Source organism: Ornithodoros turicata, chromosome 9, assembly GCF_037126465.1.
Source record: "Ornithodoros turicata isolate Travis chromosome 9, ASM3712646v1, whole genome shotgun sequence".
Lineage (NCBI taxonomy): Eukaryota > Metazoa > Arthropoda > Arachnida > Ixodida > Argasidae > Ornithodoros > Ornithodoros turicata.
The window spans coordinates 11,794,789-11,813,629 of record NC_088209.1 but is presented as its reverse complement, the minus strand read 5'-3'; the positions used below and the strand labels follow the sequence as shown (position 1 = coordinate 11,813,629).

Here is an 18,841-nt window from a genome sequence, read left to right as displayed (position 1 = left end):
TGCATACGAAGCACTTCGCTGACCTTGCAGGGCACAAATGCCGCGGATCCGTCCACAGTATCGGCAATGTTCTCTTTCCAGCCCCGAAGACCTCTTCATTTGGCTTGGTTGTGGCAGATTTCTTGACCCTGACGGATGTTTCTTTCGTTGATGTGATCTGCGGCTGACGGTATCCACGTCGATTTCTTCCGTTCCGGTAGCACTCCATTGCTGCTGGCCTCCTGACCCCTGAAGCTGCTGCTGTTGCCGATGCACAGTTTCCTTAAATCTCGCTTTCGCCAACGCAGTTTTTATTGTGAGAATCGAATCCATGTGAAGGCTCTCTGATAACGAAACGTCCCGTAGCCCAAGGATGAATCTATCTGGTATCATACGGTCTTTCAACTCTCCGAAGTCACATCTTTCAGCTAAGGTGTGAAGGGCCGTAACGTATTGGTCAACGGTCTCCCCATCTTCTTGTCTTCTTCTGTTGAAGCACGCAGTCTCATACAGCACGTTAGCGGTTTGAATGAAATGGGTATCAAACTTGCTTCTAACGACCGCATAATTTTTTTTGCTTCTGCTTCCGTGAGTCCGAACGTATTGAAAATTAGCCTGGCCTGGCGTCCCATCGTGTACAGCAATGTCCTTACTTAATTGGGCCTTCGCTCCTCTCATTTAGTCCCGACGCGAAGCGGTAGTCATCATACTCCTGCGCCCATGACGTCCACTCCTATGTTTTGTCAAAGTTGAAGTGGTCCGGTTGTCTCAACCCGCCAAACTGCATTGCTGTAGGACTAGGTGCTTCAAGTTTTCGTTCCATCACTTCCCGACGGGCACGCTCTTCTTGGACTTATCCATGTCGGACCCCACTTCTGACACCATGTCGAGTGTAACGAGACCCAGGCCGTTTAAGCAACAAACAAAGAAGAACCTTTATTTCCCCTAGCACAGCCTTTGATGCTGTTGTCTCAAACAGACAACCAATCGAAGGGCGGCAACACCTACCGATAACATGTTCAAGACACAACAAGTGATATCTTATCACTACACGCGTCTCATCTCCCACTTGCCCCTGCTGCGCCGTAGAAGACGTTTATCTTTTTGTTATTTCCCTTTTCTATTGTTTATATTTTTCCTTTCTCTTCTTTTTTTTAGGGAATAGCAAGCCGGTGTGCTGCATGGTTGACCTTTGCCCTTTCTTTTTTTCGTATTTTTTCTGCCAATAAATCCCCCCCCCCAGTTCTGAACAAATTTCACAGGTACCGCCAATGCAGCGTCCCCAGCGTTTGGTGCCCAAAGTCCCAATGCCTTCACTATATCGAAGACCCCACTGTCTAGTCGATCAAGTGTAGCTTTCAATGCAGCTCTTTGTGATGCATACCTAGTGCAGTGCATTATAATATGCTCACTACCCTTCATCGCTGTACAAACCGAACAATTCGATGAGTCCGCTCTTCCAACCTTATGAAGAAAATGACGGTCATAGGGCACATGCAATCGACACCGATGTAAAAACGCCTGAACAGAGCGCACACAACTTCAGCTCCGGATCTACGCGCTGTAGCAGCGACGAATCACTTTATAATTATACCCATCGCCGTCGGCACATTTCCTGCGACAATGACCTTAATGAAGATGTAACATCTGACTTTGAGTATATCACCGGATGTAGTGTTGAAGATAGGTGTGCTATGTCCGCTAGTTCGTCTGCAGCTTGATTCCCTCATTTACCCAGATGTCCAGGAATCCACTACAGGTTACTTCGTGTCCGGCGACTCTACATTAGTTGTATTCATGGAGTATTTGGCGAAGGGTTGGTGTCATACAGCCATTTTCCGAGAACGAAAGCATGGCCTGGAGTCCGGCTCTTGAATCTCTGTATACCACCCATTCGGCGGGTGACTGTTGTGCTATTACGTATACTGTATTGCCAGCTTGATGGCTACCAACTCAGCTGTTGTTGAAGATGTTTTTGCGCGACTGTCGTGGAATGATGAGCATCTTCTTCCGCTGCATATAATCCATTACAGCAGCAATATTGAAAGCACTTGTGTCACACGGGATATTCTCTTTTCGTTATCACTGTGCCATTGCGAAAACGAAGACGGAAACGAACAAGAACTACTGATAACAACAGAGACAGTACGGGAACAAGGTGATACGGAAACGAAGGCATCGATAGTGAGAACCAAATCTAGCTATCGATAGTAAAGAGAGAGAGGGAGAGAGAGAGAAAAGAACAGTACTATCGATATTGAATTATCGTAAAACTATATATCAATAGTTCTTCCACACCACTGATTGTTTAGAAAAGACTATCGATAGTAGAATAGAATAGAATAGAGATAACAACAACAAAAAAAGAAAAAGAAAAAGGAAACTTAGATTGCACTGGTGCGACCAGCTGTTCCAGGACGCTTGACGTGTGAAAGCACTTAAAAGATTATTTCAGCACGTATGTCACTATCGATAGTATCGATAGTGAATTTAGTGAATAGTGAATTTATCGATAGACCTGCATCACTACTTCAGCCCGTACACCGGCTGCTCCATCTTCCACTGCGTGGATGGCAGATGGGCTCTATAGGCTACTTCACCTTCGCCACATTACCGTTGCGAAGGCAGACGGCGTTCGAATTTTAATCGGTGTGATGCAGTGCAGAACGCAAAGCCATAACGAAAAAAAGTCTGAGCATGGTCAACACGAAAAACACTAAGATATATGTATGTACGTATGAAAGTGTTTTTCAAGTTGCACACGCTCTTGCTTGATTGGCCGTAATTCGTTTCGTCTATATAACATGCAGCTAGTCTGCGTAAAGGCTTTTTTAATCACGAACGCAAAGCCTTCAGTTCCATGATTTATATCTGTGGCGCAAGTATATTCTTTGTGTGCCGCAGAACGAAGGCGGCTTTATGTTATCCCCCATAAAATACTCACGTTTTTCTAGGAAGTTGATGCATTGCTTTCGTACTAAGAACAATGAAGAACACTACGTATATTGAGGATTTTTACTGCATATTTCGAAGATTTTTAAAAATATTCACCGACAAAATAGTACAGCAAGTACTGCTCACTATAGAAGGAAAGCGTGCGCTTACTTTCGAGAAAAAGACGCGCAAATGGTGAAAAGCGCAAAAACTCTACGAAAAACGAGATATATTCTAAATATGGGGGGAGGGGGGATGAGATGCAGGTTATTATGACGATACACGAGTATAAGTCACGACGACCTGCGAGCAAAGAGCGGGAAACACAGGCGGTCGCGGAGTTCCAGCGGGGAAGGCACGGCCCCATCTCAGACTTGTGCGTAACGCGTTACTAGTAATTGCGTTACTTGTAATCAATTACTTTTTTGAGTAATTTTTCGAGTAATCAGTTACTTTATTGTCAAAGTAATTTTTCGAGTAATCAATTAGTTTTCTGAGTAATCGATTACTCAGTAATTGATTACTTTTCCGGCAGAGATTAACTTATCTTTCAGATGCTCTGCCCGAAGTCAAGCCCCTCGTACCGTCAGCCTTTGTTGGGCCGTTCTACTATAGCAAGTCAGTAGAAGGTCATTGTAATGATATTCTGAAATTTATGGGTCACTCTCCTTAATCGCTTCCTACACCAGTGTGGTGGTACCAGAAGCTTTGGAGGTTGAGGGAGTCATGTGGAAGTTCCACGCAATGCTCTTCCACAACCGGGTCAATGTCTTCCCGGGCGATAAATACAGTATACGTACAGCTTGAGACAAAAGCTTACGGAACACAGGGGTGTCGCGTTTCTCTATTGGAGCGACACTCTCACAGGAAAGTGCAGCGGACACAGATACTGAGATGTGAATAAAATAGCCCGTTCCTCATTCGATCTCTTCCTGATAGCAACAGGGGGGCCACTCCGTTGAAGAAATATGCAAGTGCCATGTTCCGTAAACCTTTGTGTCAACAACAACAACAAATAAGTTAATGACAATGAATGTCAATGTCAATTTGTGTCAAGCTGTACAGATCCTACACGTTTTTGTTTTTCGTGTTACTCCAGCTGTGAAGCTGTTGAACGTCTTTTTTTTTTCTCTCTCCCTTTTTTGAGGCACACAGAGACGGGTATATTTTGCGTGAATGCAAAGTAACGACCGGAGTAACGCGTTACTTTTCTACTCATTACTCAATTACATTTGGAGTCGAGTAACTGGTAACGGTAATCAATTACTTTATCCGTAGAAGTAACGGTAACGGTAATCAATTACTTTTTTCGAGTAACGGGCACAAGTCTGCCCCATCTTGATCCCCATACTGGAACGACCGTGGCGAGTTGTGGCTGAACGGTTCGCTTCCACGCTGTTTTGAAAAGGACAAAAAAAAAAAAAACGGATGACAAATGGAAGCACCTACCATAGTGCAGACCCAGTACTTCACGGATCCTGTCTCATCCGTTATGGCTGAACGAAGAATTTGCGTTTACTTTCGCTTATGAGACTGACACTTCAGCATTTTCATGTAACGTTGTTGCCCGTTGTTGCGTCACAGTTTGCTGGGGGGGGGGGGGGGATAAACCAATTAAATTAATACAATTTGTCTAATTAAAATTTTCGCAATTGTTGCGACTATGTTGCAAATCCAGATATCCATACCACAACTGCGCGCTGATAACGTGGGCCAAAGGCATGCTTACGCCCAGATATTAGTGAGTTTTAGTATACCGTTGATAAGGTTATCGTGCCCAGAGTTCGAGGTAGCTCGTTACTGTAACTAAGTTCCTTTTTTTTTGGTAACTTGTAACTTAACTCGGTACTTTTACACCGTGGTAACTTTCAGAGGAACTCGTTCCTTTTTCAGGTAACTTTGCCAAAGTAACTTAAGTTCCAAGTTACTTTTAACTGGCTTTTCACTCACGTCCACATATTTTCTTGTTTTCTCTCCGGTTCCTTCGTGGCATTTTTTTGCCATAAAACGTGATATTCAATCAATGACAGTATTTTATTCGGGAAGTAAGAACCGCTGCCATTGAAATGAAGCTGAACCATTGTGCGCCTACAGGGAGTAAGATGCAAAGCGTCCGAATAGACCTCTACCAGAGAAACGTCATCGTGACATTGGTAGAAGAGGGCTGGGTTCCACGAACGGGCACTTGTGCGCTGCCTCCCATTGAAAGAAAAGCAGGATCGATGGTCGCGTCCCTTTAAGGGACCATATCGTAATCCCCTCAAGACCGTGGCTTTCGGGCGTGACCTTGTTCACTTCTAGCTTCAAGCGTAGTTCAGTCCTACCAAATTTGTGGCGCTGTCGAACACTATGACGTCATTTGTTTACAAACAGGGAGAGGTCTATTGTTGGACATAAACGAAAACGATCTAAGCGTATTGCACTCCTCCGCAGACAACTCAAGGTCTAACTCAACTGCTCACGCGCGCTGCACCTGCGTAATGCTATTTTGTGTCCGAAGTAACTTGGAAGTAACTCGTTCTTTTTTTAAAGTAACCTAGTAACTGCGAGTTACATTTCAGGCTGAAGAACTTGGTTATTAACTTAGTTACAGTTTGCACACGGGAACTTAACTTGTAACGAGTTCTTTTTGACGAGTCTCAATCTATATGATCGTGCCTATCGGAACCAATCGCAGTTGTGCGTGACTCAGAATCTTATCCACTGATTGCTTCCGGTTGATACGGTTCGACGCAAGTCACGTTATCAACGGTCTGCTAAAACTCTATAGACTCCCGCACTGTTTTTGGCGTTGTCTGCGCGTTGCTCTTACGAATAAGGCCGCCCCCGCGTAAAGACGTACTCCGTTGCTTCCATTGAAAGGCAACACTAATTAACTAACAAAATCATTGAATTTCGATTAAGTTCCGTTGAAGTTCAAGTAACGCTAATTCTGCCCGAAACCTCGCAGACCTCTTCAACGAAAACAGCCCGCCCCTAAATTTTTTTAAAGATCTTTCTCTCTCTCTCTTCGTAGCACCAATGTACGTCATTCGTCATGAATGTCATTCGCTGGAAATGACATCCCATTTCTCGTGATGCAGGGGCATTACCTTAATGAGCCATTGGCATTTCCTTGGCCACACGTGACTCATATACTTCTCTCGCGCACAGCAGTTGATGTTGATGTTTGCGAAAAAAATACGGAAGAGATTGAATTCGTCACACGACCAATTTGGCTGCTCCCTTCAAAACATCCCCCCCCCCCAGAAATAAACGAGCAAACACGCCGCTTTCGCGATAAATATCGGACAAGGACACATCATGGGTGACGCGCTACTCTGAATAAATGACCCAACCCGTATACTTTGTCGACGTGGAAATTGTCACATGCGCGCTGCCCGCATTTGCCTGATAATCGTAATAACCAATACTACGTACAGAACGAGAATTGGCCCAGGCAGACCGCAATTACTGACGGTGGTGTGATGTAGCGGATAGCATACCGCAAACGTATTTTTATTCGCGATGTATTAATTTTCGCGAATCGCATTCGGGAAGTTATTCGCGAGTGTTTAATTTCGCGATTCCAGGTCCGTTCGGGGTCAATGTGTTCGCGAGTACAATTTTTCGCGATTTTTTTAGCGGTCGCGAGATGCGCGAAAATTAATGCATCGCGAATAAAAATACGTTTGCGGTACCTGACCGGAGATCAGAGGACCCGGGTTCGACTCCCGACATCAGCACCTCCTTTCCCTGAGTTGTTTCGTAACCAACACTGCATTTATTTCCCTTCTTTTCATGTTTATTGTTTTATATGTTGCCATTACACTCATATGCGAAACACGGTACTCCACAAGTTCAACCGCGCTTACTAATGACTTGTTGCTGACCAATGTGTTGTGTTAATGGCTTTACGATGGCAACGTCTCGATATTACCAAGAAGCAAGTTTTTCGGGGCTACTCTTCCCCAGCCCCTCCCCAAACTCCAACCTCCCCCAGCTTTCCTGACGCTGCCAGAAATGCGTTGCAAACACCGCATTCATCCCCAAAACAGTGGATCACGTTTGTCTAATTGAATAAACGCGCCATCGTGCACGCGCTGAATATCACTGATAATCACTCGGCAGCCGTCTGCTAGTTCAAGGTAGTCTGTACTGTTATGAGCATACCGATGAATTTCGCGCAGCCGCCGCTTACAGCTAACCCGTTGATCTAATCTCACCCACGCGGAATCTCAGCATCAAATTAAGTTACGTGAGTCAATAACAACAGTAATAATAGCAAAAGCAGGCTCGAAATTGAGCAAACGAACGAATATTACGGCGTGCAAAATCATAAAGTTGTCACAGCCCCCCCAAATCGTGAAGGCTAAATTGGCGGGAAAGATAGGAAATGTTTCGTCTGCTTCTTTTTTGTTTCGCGTATGTCCCGCTAAAACTCCGCCTACCGATGCGTGGCGCGCCAATCGGCCGGCGATCGGCTTTGGTTTTGTGTGCTGATCTAATGGGGGGGAATTCAAGAGGGATGGGGGGGTTCGTGAACAGTAGGAAGTGGTGAGGGACTTGTAGGCAAGCTTTTTATGGGTGAAGAGAGCGTGGAAAGGGGACGGGAAAGAAGGAAAATTAGAGGCAAAGCATATCGGGGGGGTAGTACAGTAGATCCAACGAGTGACAGAGTTGTCCGTGAGAACATTGTGAAATTGGGCATGGCAGCAACGTCCATGAAGACGTCTAGCGTGCTTTAATATCTGGAGGAGCATGGATGGACCGGCACATACGTAAGATGATATTCAACATTCTATTTTTTTTTACATCTTTATTTTGTGCCTGTACTACATGTCTGTAACCACGAGATTATGTTTTTTACAGGTTACGGTGCATATCGTCTCCAATCCCGGTGAGGGCGGAGCTCCTCAAGGACATTCTGTACGGCAGATGGATCACGTGGGGTGGCAAAAAACCTCCCGCAGCCGTCGAAGCCTCTCTGTTAGCGACGCTGCCAGCAGGTACGTGCATTGAAAGTTTGACTGGTTTGATATGCGGCACATAACGGATGTGTCACCTGAGGTGTTAAATAATCGTATTGAGAAATCAAATTAAAAATGATGGGGTCAGGCCTACCTCGGGAGACCTTTTTTCGTGGCTTTCGAACACGTCTATCAATTTTAAGTCGCAATTGATTGAGTTTGTTTGAATTCACTCGCGAAATTTGCCAAGCACGCCTCACGTTTTATTTCTTTTTTATTTTTTGTCCCAAGCAGAAAGTGCATGTGGGATTTACCTCCACTCCATTGCAAAATACCTTTCCTAATGCAGAACATATACAAAAAAAAAAAAAAGAAAGAAAAGAAAAGAGAAGAAAAAAAAACACACACACACGAAAACTGTCGTCTTGAAGCGCGGTAATTGTCTGCGCTTTTAGTTTCTGGCAAAAAACCGTGACCTTGACCCGGCAAATTTCGAAATTAAATTCCGATAATTCAATTCCTCACGACTTGAAAAAGCTCGGAAGTCACGTTAAAAGCTCCCGCAAAACAAATAGCGTTGATCTCATATTTTTCAGACTAGTACGTTCCATAATGAGATTTTCGAACACGTTCGGTAGAACACCCTGTACACAGGGCGTCACAACCAATCACTAAAGGTCGTTCACGAAGGTTTAAAAACAGACGGAGCGCTCTATACGCGAGCTACCACTCGTGTATTGTAATCACAAGTATCGTTTTCATTATGTGTAATTAACGAATTCGATAAAACTGATTACCCAGCTTTAAGTTGGCCTAAGCGCGGATGTCTCGCTTTAAATATTGTGGAGCGCCCTTTCAAACGACCGATCGGGGTTTCCAACAAAGTGCACTTTGTGTGTTGTCTTCTCTCTCTCTGTTAGTCTGATCTAAGTAATTAGGTAGAATATTAAACTACTGGCGACAAACCACGCAACATTCACTTACTCCCGCGAAATAATAAAAACAACATGACAACCCGTTTTGTATTTCGCAGGCCTACTTCTTACATTATAAAAGTTGGTTAATTAGTCTTGTCTGAGTAATTAGACAGAATGTTAAACTAACTGGCGACAAACCACGCGCGTCTCTTGGAATTCTGTTACTGTCATTGTTAAAACGCCCCTCCTTAAAAAAGAGAAAAGAAAAACTCAGTCCATGCGAATTATAACGGTCCGCATGCGTGCATGTGGTTTATGCGCGTCATAGCGAATTCCTCAGGTCTCTTTTCGTGCAGCGCAGTGCTGCGTGCCGGTGTGAGTTGAGCGTGTACACTGCTAGAACGAAGCTTCACCACATAGCAGGCGTCCAGCAAACCACGATTCCGAATTATACCGTTATCTCTCTCGATTCGTTCAAAACGGGAGGAGACGCCTGTATCTTGGACATATGCATAATGTTTCCACGACAGAGTCGCTGTCTCCCATTTACAACAAATCAGGAGACGTCATCCGTAACCACAGTTGTCGGGAAGCGTGCTATGTTGGGAAATTCAGTTTGTAGAAACGAACGAAGAGAGCACGAAATCGTTGCACTGAACTGAAGCCATTGTAAGATTTTATGAACTGCAGCGACCGGTGGCACATCGCTTGCTTGAAGGCCAATGACAGTTCCAGTATACCTCGAGGGCGCCATTCTCTGCTCCACACAGATATGCCATTTCTTAACAGTACTTATACATCGTTCAGCATCTCGACGTTCCCGGTCTTCGTTTAACTATTATACTGCAGTGTTTTGTGAATCATGCAGGCATGCAGCGTTTTGCGTGCAGAAGGGTAGAGCCTACCTGCAAACGAACTATACGCCCACTGACGTACCAACTAAGCACGCGCTGATGGTTCATATTGACGTATCCATTAAGTGAAGCAGCAGAACAGCTGTGATGGCTCGGTGCTCTGCCCAGGGTCTCAACAGCAAATGCTAGCACAGTTCTCATGAATGGGGAATTTCATCGCCAGGGGTGGTACTCTACCCTATTGGTGTCAGAAATGTCAAAACATTGAGGGCCGAAATCCTATGTCTGAATGAGGCCACTTGGTAAGTCGGTGATGAACAGATGCCGTCGTAGCGTAACGATTAGCACTGTCCACCGCCAATCCAGGTACCGGCCGTTACAGGGTTACAAGCAGTCGGATGACCTAACTCTGATTCCCGCACTCACCGCGCGTGTTTGTTCCGTGTGTAACCGTTTGTAACCCTTTCCTCCCTCGTGTGGCTTGTCAATGTAACCTCCTTTCTTCGCAGCTTTGCGCTCAAACTATGAGCCGTGAAAAAAGAGGCAGAGTCAAGGGCACATTTCCACGAATTGCATTTCCACGCCATTGCATTACGAGTGGTATTATGTGCTATACTGAGTAAAATGACCACGTGCCACCCATTTCCGCAACGTTAGGTTGCCTTGGAAGATTTCGGAGTTCAATTCAAGAAATTAACTTTCCGTCAGTTGAAACCAAATTAAAATGTTACCAAATATGTGGCAAAAGCAGAAAAAAAAATTCCCTTGTCCACATGTCACTCCGGGGCCTACGTTTTCTACTACGAATTTCTATCATGGTTGGTGGACCACCCTGTATATTTTTTTCTTGCGATCAATCATACCGAAGTCTACTACACACCACGCCACGGACGTCGTGGCCCAGGCTATCACTAACTTCACCGACTCCGATCCAGCGCTCCAATTGATACGTCAGACGTTGTTACATCGTGTAGCTGCTTCACCAGACCACCTTCTAGGTACTGTGCAGGCTGACCGCGTACCGCTGATCCACAAGCGCCTCATACAAAGTTGCGAAGTACTTCGGAGTGTTCAAGCGTTCAAAATCCCAAACGGCGCTAGCGCAGCGTAGTCCGTGCCCAGCTGTTGGGAGCCCCCAAGCCGCGCGTGCTGAGCTGTCAAAAATAAAAAGATAAAAATTAATAAAAATAATAAAATCAAAATAAAAGAAAATGAATAAATCAATAAGTAAAAGAACCTAAACTAACTAACTGAAGACTTACCTAACTGACCTAACTGCATAACTAACTTACCTAACTGCTAAGCCTAACCGCTGCCCCGCACCTACACTGTTAAATCAGGACTTCACCACATAGCACGCTCCTACACTCTTAAAAATGAACTTCACCGCATAGCACGCTCTTAGCCAACCATAATCTCGAATGACAACGTTCTCGCCCCTGATTTGTTGAAAACGGGAGGAGGAGCCTATTTTGTGCCGTGCATAATGGGCACAAAATAGGCTCCTCCTTCCGTTTTCAACAAATCAGGGGCGAGAACGTTGTCATTCGAGATTATGGTTGGCTAAGAGCGTGCTATGCGGTGAAGTTCATTTTTAAGAGTGTAGCCAACCTTCCTTCCGAATGATATCAGTCTGTGTCTTTATTTGCTGAAAATGGGGCGAGGGACCTGTCTGGGTCCCATTATGCATGTCCCGGATGCTCCCCCTGTTTTCCACGAGTCATGACAGAGAATGATATCATTCGGAGTGGTGGTTGGCTAGGAGCGTGCTATGTGGTGAAGTTCTATTTCATGTGTCGGCACAGTTCCCCTAGAAGTCGGCCCAGGACGCACATTTCCCCAGGGCGTGAGTCGTGACGTTGCCCACATACGTGAGGCCGACAACGGCAAGCCCTTTCACCACCACCACCATCTATTTTAACAGTGTAGCTATCATTCACGACAATGCCTTCTACGGACGTCCAAATCGTCCAGTGCTGCGGGGCTTGTCAGTGATATGCATTATTCAACACTATCACTCCACCATTTCTTCATATAAGAGCTTTAATTTCGAAATCGGGGGCTCTAAACGATGGATTCTTAAAGGCTGGATATCGTGGCATTCTCCTTTTTAATTCCTCGGACAGATAAAACAAGCCGCTGTGGAGAAGGTGCTGCGAGAGTGGCCAGCATTGTAACGCTAACTTCCTTCACTCGGACTGTCGCGAAACACTCGTCGGTATTAGTGGGCGGAGGGGAAAGTTCTTTGAAGAAGACCGAGAGACACGGACCCAGAAGATGACACACTGAGAACCCACGTGTGTCGTCTTCCGTGTCCGTGTCTCTCGGTCTTCTTCGTGGATCTATACCAGCTAGCCAGCACCCTTTCCTTTGTTTCTTTGGGAGAGTTCTTTTTTTTTCGTGTTAGCGCCGCGAAGCGACTGTCGCCACGAGCGACGTACTGCTGTATGGACAGAAGACAGCTAGAAAGAGTGGGGGGACAAGGGGGGTCAGTACACGTCCTGGGTCGACTTCATGGGGAACCGTGCCAACGTTCTTCGGGAAAGTCTGTCGAAAAAAAAAAAAAACAGGGAAAACCCGAGACAGCGCAGCCGGTGCGGGAATTCGAACCTACGTCGCCTCCTAGTCTCGGAGTGGAAAGCGGTCATGCTAACCACTGTACCACGGGAGCTGATGGAGGGGAGGACTGCTATCAGACAAGGAATCGGATACGTTGTCGTCCACCTGTACCCGATGCTGCTATTTTATTTTTTGTTCATTCTCACTTTGTACTCATTTTATTTACTTCCTTTTCGCATTTTACGTATACTGCACTCTTAAAAATGAACTTCACCACATAGCACGCTCCTAGCCAACCATCATCTCGAATGACAACATTCTCGCCCCTGATTTGTTGAAAACGGGAGGCGGAGCCTATGTTGTGCCATTATGCACGGCACAGAATAGGCTCCACCACCCGTTTTCAACAAATCAGGGGCGAGAACGTTGTCATTCGAGATTATGGTTGGCTAGGAGCGTGCTATGTGGTGAAGTTCATTTCTAAGAGTGTGCATAGCGGTCACATGAATATTTGCACCAGAGTGTATTCTGCTCAGTATGTCCTCATCCGAGAATATTGAAAATCTAACCCGAATTCGCTGAACTTCTATTTCTCTTTTCTCCTTGTCGTCACACTGCAACGCTTGATCAGTATACAAAGACCGTGCTCCCAGAGAGAAAGGTTCGTAAGGAAAAGGTGCTCGGGCGACCTTTGCTTTCCACGAGGGACTGTGGAAATGACGGATGAGCCAACATGTCATTATGTTCGTGGCAACGTGGAACCCGGGACACACTCTTAAAAATGAACTTCACCGCATAGCACGCTCCGAGCAAACCATAATCTCGAATGATATCGTTATCTTCGATGATTTGTTGAAAACGGGAGGCGTACGCCTTTTTGGTGACAATTATGAACAGCATAAGTGTCACAAAAAAGGCGTACGCCTCCCGTTTTCAACAAATCCGCGCAGATAAAGATATCATTCGAGATTATGGTTGGCTAGGAGCGTGCTATGCGGTGAAGTTCATTTTTAAGAGTGCAGGGCCACATGGAAGTCGAAAGCCCACGATTAGTTTTTATTCGGAGGTCGTTGCTGCTGAGATAGCGAAACCTGCACGGGACCCAAACCGGAACGTCTACATACGTACGATATAGTCACGTTACAATTAAGAACGACCTCTTTTTCTCCGTACATTTTACCGCCAGAGGGCAGGGTTGCGTTTGAGACGTTGTGTACTCGCATACAATTTCTTCAGGTCACACACTCGTTTGACAAAACCTATATTTTCGTACGCGACTCGAAGTAATTTGGAATACCCAGCTCACAACGTATATAAAGTTCGGTCTCGCGTCAACTTTTTTGTTTGTCTTTTTCTTTCACAACCAATCGACAGTCGTCGCACATCCCAAAATGCTGAATCCTATGGTTCAACAATTCCAAAACAGACCTGCGAATGTTTCGCGTGTTCCCATTCACCGAAGGTGCTGCGCGTGGATTACCGTACTCATTCGTGACAAATCGTTTAGCCCGACGCATTCCTCTCCCATCACTTGCACGATGGGAAAGGTGCGGTGTAAAAGACAGGCGTGCAAATCCTGTTAGTTTGCTTCTTAACTTCTATACACATGCTAGCGATTGGTGTGAAATCCGGGGGGACTATAACAGAGCGTACGTGGCCTCATATACGGTTACCGCGCCGCCGTTCGTGGCTGGACGGGTTGTATATTTGGAGCTCTATTCGTCGCCTCTTCTGTGACGGTGAGTAACAACGCATCTACGCATTTACAACGCGTTTACAACAAACTGCAAGTTATAACACACGAGAAGGGAGAAGTTTGCCACCTAATTTGTGATATGAACCAAATGGCAACTTTTACGCGAATTTTGGGGTATATACAATGCCCTCAAACGTAGCGTCCACAAGCGGTTCCCAATTTTCTTTATTTGAGACCCCGCGTACTTCATAGGACAATTTCCTACGTCTCATTGGCCCCCTGCAGGACACTATGTTGCCTATCGTTGCAACAGAGCGAAGAGTCACTCCTCCATGGCCTTTGTATGAATGTTGCACGCTCACCCTCACTGCTGTATAAAATGCGCCCACACTCTTAGAAATGAACTTCACCACATAGCACGCTCCTAGCCAACCATCGTCCCGAATGACAACGTTCTCGCCCCTGATTTGTTGAAAACGGGAGGAGGAGCCTATTTTGTGCCCATTATGCACGGCACAAAATAGGCTCCTCCTCGCGTTTTCAACAAATCAGGGGCGAGAACGTTGTCATTCGGGATGATGGTTGGCTAGGAGCGTGCTATGTGGTGAAGTTCATTCTTAAGAGTGCAGGCGAACTCCCCCAGTTCCACAACTCATTTTGTGGGAGTAGACATTGAGCGCTATCTGTTAACCGATATCTCCCTCAACAACTCGTCCTCCAACGCCACTTATGACACAACTTGGATACCGCAACGTCTATTTTGCCACTCTGCTTGACCCAGTCCTGCTCAACCAAGGGGACGGTTACGTCTACCCTCTTGGGCTATCATGTCTTCGGCCTCTCGACCAGCCGCTAAGCTCACCCTGTATTTACGCCGTCTTTTGCATCCGAGCTCTGTACCCATATATGTCGGGTGCACGACCACCTGACCCTATACGGATCATAGATTGAGAAGTTACACGTCAAAAAGAACTCGTTACAAGTTAAGTTACCGTGTGCAAAATGTAACTAAGTTAATAACGAAGTTCTTCAGCCTGAAATGTAACTCGCAGTTACTGAGTTACTTAAAAAAAAAGAACGAGTTACTTCCAAGTTACTTCGGACACAAAATAGCATTACGCATGTACAGCGCGCGTGAGCAGTTGAGTTAGACCTTGAGTTGCCTGCGGAGGAGTGCAACACGCTTAGATAGTTTTCGTTTATGTCCAACAATAGACATCTCCCTGTTTGTAAACAAATGACGCCATAGTGTTCAACAGCGCCAAAATTTGGTTGAATTGAACTACGCTTGAAGCTAGAGGTGAATAAGGTCACGCCCGAAAGTCACGGTCTTGAGGGGATTACGATATACGACGCGACCCTCGGTACTACTTTTCTTGCAATGGGAGGCAGCGAACAAGTGCCCGTTCGTGGAACCCAGCCCTCTCCTTCCAATTTGTTTCGGTTTCAGTCTGTCTAGCAATGTCATGATGACGTTTCTCTGGTAGAGGTCTTTTCGAACGCTTTGCATCTTACTCCCTGTGGGCGCACAATGGTGCTTCATTTCAATAGCAGCGGTTTTCACTTCCTGAATAAAATACTGTCTTTGATTGAATATCACGTTTTATGTCAAGAAATGCCATGAAGGAACCGGAGAAAGCAAAAAAATATGTGGACGTGAGTGAAAAGCGAGTTAAAAGTAACTTGGAACTTAAGTTACTTTGGCAAAGTTACCTGAAAAAGGAACGAGTTCCTCCGAAAGTTACCACAGCGCAAAAGTACCGAGTTACGTTACAAGTTACCGGAAAAAGGAACTTAGTTACAGTAACGAGTTACTTGTAACGAGTTACCTCGAACTCTGATACGGACCTCAGGCAGTGTCAACGAGAGCGTGCCCTCAAGTCACAAGACCTACACGAATTGATCAGCGTGCATTTGACATTGCAAAAATTCTCGGCCTGTGGCCCAGAATATAGATCTACAGATGTTTTATTTATTCGTTACAGAATTTTTATTAAACAAAAACAAACTAGCAGAGCAAAATAGGTGCCGTTTTTGCAGTTGAGTTACATTGCCAGGCAAACATTCTCTCAAAGAAAGTGTGTAAAAACAAGGTCAATAAATACCTAAAATTCATTAATTAACTATTTAATTAGGGAGATATTCCTCGTTGAAAGCCGAAACAAGAAACACGCACTGTTCGAGCGCAGAAACGACACGACCTTCGCATTATCTGGGTCGGAAAGCGGTATGTCTCGCCAACAGATTAGCGCCTACACCAATCAGCTCAGTCGCTTCCAAAGCACGTGGATTATCTGTCGCTCTTCCTGCGCTCGAAATGTGCGTAGTTGTTGTTTCGGCTCATCTGCATAGCGAAACTCAGCGAAGGATTTTTCAACACACATGCGCGTTTAAAATTTTTTAAGACATGGGATGGCTTTCAACGAGGAATATCTCCCGTTCTGTATCTCGCGAAATCTCCTAACTAAGGAGGTAATTCATGAATTTTAGGTATTTAATGATCTTTAGTTACTCCGAGAGAATGCTCGCCTGGCATTATAACTCAACTGCAAAAACGAATAAAAGAAAAAAAAAACACCCTATACATCCTATAGCATAGTCAGGTAGACAATGTCTCCAACGAGAATATACGAAGTGTTTATTTTTAGCCTTTACAGAATTTTTATTAAAAAAACTGTACAGATGTCGTTCTCCAATAGTTTCATTTTCTAACTCTAATCTAATCTTATCGTTTTTGCGGCTCAGTTGTACGGCCATGCGGACATCCTCTGGAAGCGAGTATGAAACTAGAAGACGTCTAATTATGTAAAACCCATTAATTAAGTATTTAATTAGGAAATTTTGGGAAAAATCGAGATTGCAGCAGAACGGGAGACAATACTCGTTGAAAGCCGTTCTCTTTTTTTAAAAATCCACAGAAGAGCGCATGCCGTGAAATATCCTTCGTTGAATTTCGGTATCCAAATGAGCCGAAACCGAAAAACCGCGTCTCAAGAGCGCATCATCCACGCCGACGGAGGCTTATCTAAGCCGGAAAGCGGTCTATCCACTGATCTCGATTGTAAAAGGCTGGATCGCGGATAGGGAGCGCGAGCGTGAAGAAACCGGCCGCCATCTTACGGTGCTCACAACAGCCGCCGCAGCGATCATGGCAACTTCTTGCAATTACGGTCGTACCAACCGTACTGGCAAGGTTACAGGGCCTAAACTTATACAGGTGAGTCACTCTTCATCGAGGAATAAATAGGCGTCCATTCTGTACATTTATTTGACCATTATGAAGTGTTTTTTTGCCCAAAACGAGCACTGGATGCAGGTTGCTTGATCGCTCTTCCGACGTTCAATCGAGCACACTTGCATTTTACCCGGCGGCAAATACAGTTTGAGTGCATAATATGCTTGAAAGAACATGTTACACTACACAGGTAGTGTTGTCATCAATACATGTGCGAACACTCGAGCGCTTTTTTGCATGCATTGCTAGCATGGTACACGGTGTTCTCTGCGGAAGCAAGTGCCACATTCATTTCTTTGAATTACCTTCGCGCACAAGTTCGGTATTACGTCATAATAAAACCACGATTGTCACATTTTTTCATGTATTGGTATTGTTTTGTGCCTTGGTTTGATTTGTGACAAAGAATCCTACGTAACGGTGGTGTGGCGCGACTTGAATAACGCCTTTGTGTCTGAGCTGTATCGTCAGCTTGTTACGATAGTAATAATTTGTAGCGTGTCGTGCTATTTGTAGCAGTTTTAAGGCAAAAGTGGTCTCTCAATACAGGTTTCGTCATGAGGGCTGCCCAGTGAATAATCTGTGCAGTGTGATACGGCTGGGTGTACAGGTAAGTATCACGTTCCTCATCCACTGGTTTCTACTTTACAGGAAGGAACAACCTCAGTGCACACACTGTGGTTAGCCTCTCTCAGTTTTGCATATTTTCTTACATGTTCACATCAGAAACACACCTTACACTTTAGGCTCCTTCACCTTCACCCAGCAATATAATAATTAGAGATTATAATTCTTTTTAGAAGAGTTCCCCATATTCTTTTTAGCAGTGATGGCCGCTAACTACTTCTACAGTAGTTTAACTATAACTACTAACTACTTTGTGATGGAGTAGTTTAACTAGTAGTTCAACTACTTTTCAGGGGAGTAGTTTAACTAGTAGTTCAACTACTTTTCAGGGGAGTAGTTAAAACTACTTCTTTAACTACTTCAATGTAGTTTAACTACACCTATAACTACTTAACGTTGTCCATCAACACCAATCCCTTGTAGTGTTCTTGGACTCCTAAATATAAATCACAATCAATGATAAACTTTGGCTCAAGCCACTGCTACGACCGTGAAATACAAAGCTTGCGGCGGGATTCTTTCTGTGCTTCCGCGATAAACTGAGTTGCATAATTATTTCACAGCAAACGAGGCTTCACTGGACAACGGTGTTGCGGATTTAAATCCGGGGATTTGATTTAAATCCATCAAAGGGCTCGTGGATTTGATTTGGGATTTGGTTTAGGGGGAAAATATGAGGACGATTTGGATTTGGATTGAATCACAATTTTGGCAGATGATTTGAATTTGGATTGAATCACGTTTTTTTTGTTTTCGACGGAATTGGATGTGTATTTGGTCAAGCTTCTGAAGGGAAATGGTTGGATTTTGACTGCTACGAAATTTGACGTTGACGGGCAGGCAGATTCTTTGTCAGTCGTATCTGAGGCCGTCTCTGTAATTACGTTCTTACAAGAGATTTGACTGAATTGCATTTCACATATGTTTACACATGATGCAATGCAACTCTTAATGAGGAGAAGGTCTAAAAAGTGTTTGGATTTGAGATGGCTTGCCTTGCATCCCGCCATCTCGGTTCCCAATGTCCCGCTAAAAGTTGTGTTTCATTTAAAAAGAAATGCCACGATTTTTTGATTGCATGAAGCAGTCTA

At 44.8% G+C, this 18,841-nt stretch overlaps 1 protein-coding gene across 1 annotated transcript in view; it reads left to right on the top strand.

Annotated features, from left to right (window-relative positions):
• The first annotated feature begins 7,404 nt into the window (after positions 1-7,404).
• The window catches only part of LOC135369310 (PR domain zinc finger protein 12-like), a 57,297-nt gene continuing 45,860 nt past the window's right edge, over positions 7,405-18,841 (top strand). The window contains exons 1-2 of the mRNA XM_064602906.1: positions 7,405-7,673; positions 7,765-7,901. Of these exons, the coding sequence (XP_064458976.1) occupies positions 7,654-7,673; positions 7,765-7,901 (157 nt within the window). The 5' untranslated portion in view covers positions 7,405-7,653. The remainder of the gene's footprint in view (positions 7,674-7,764; positions 7,902-18,841) is intronic.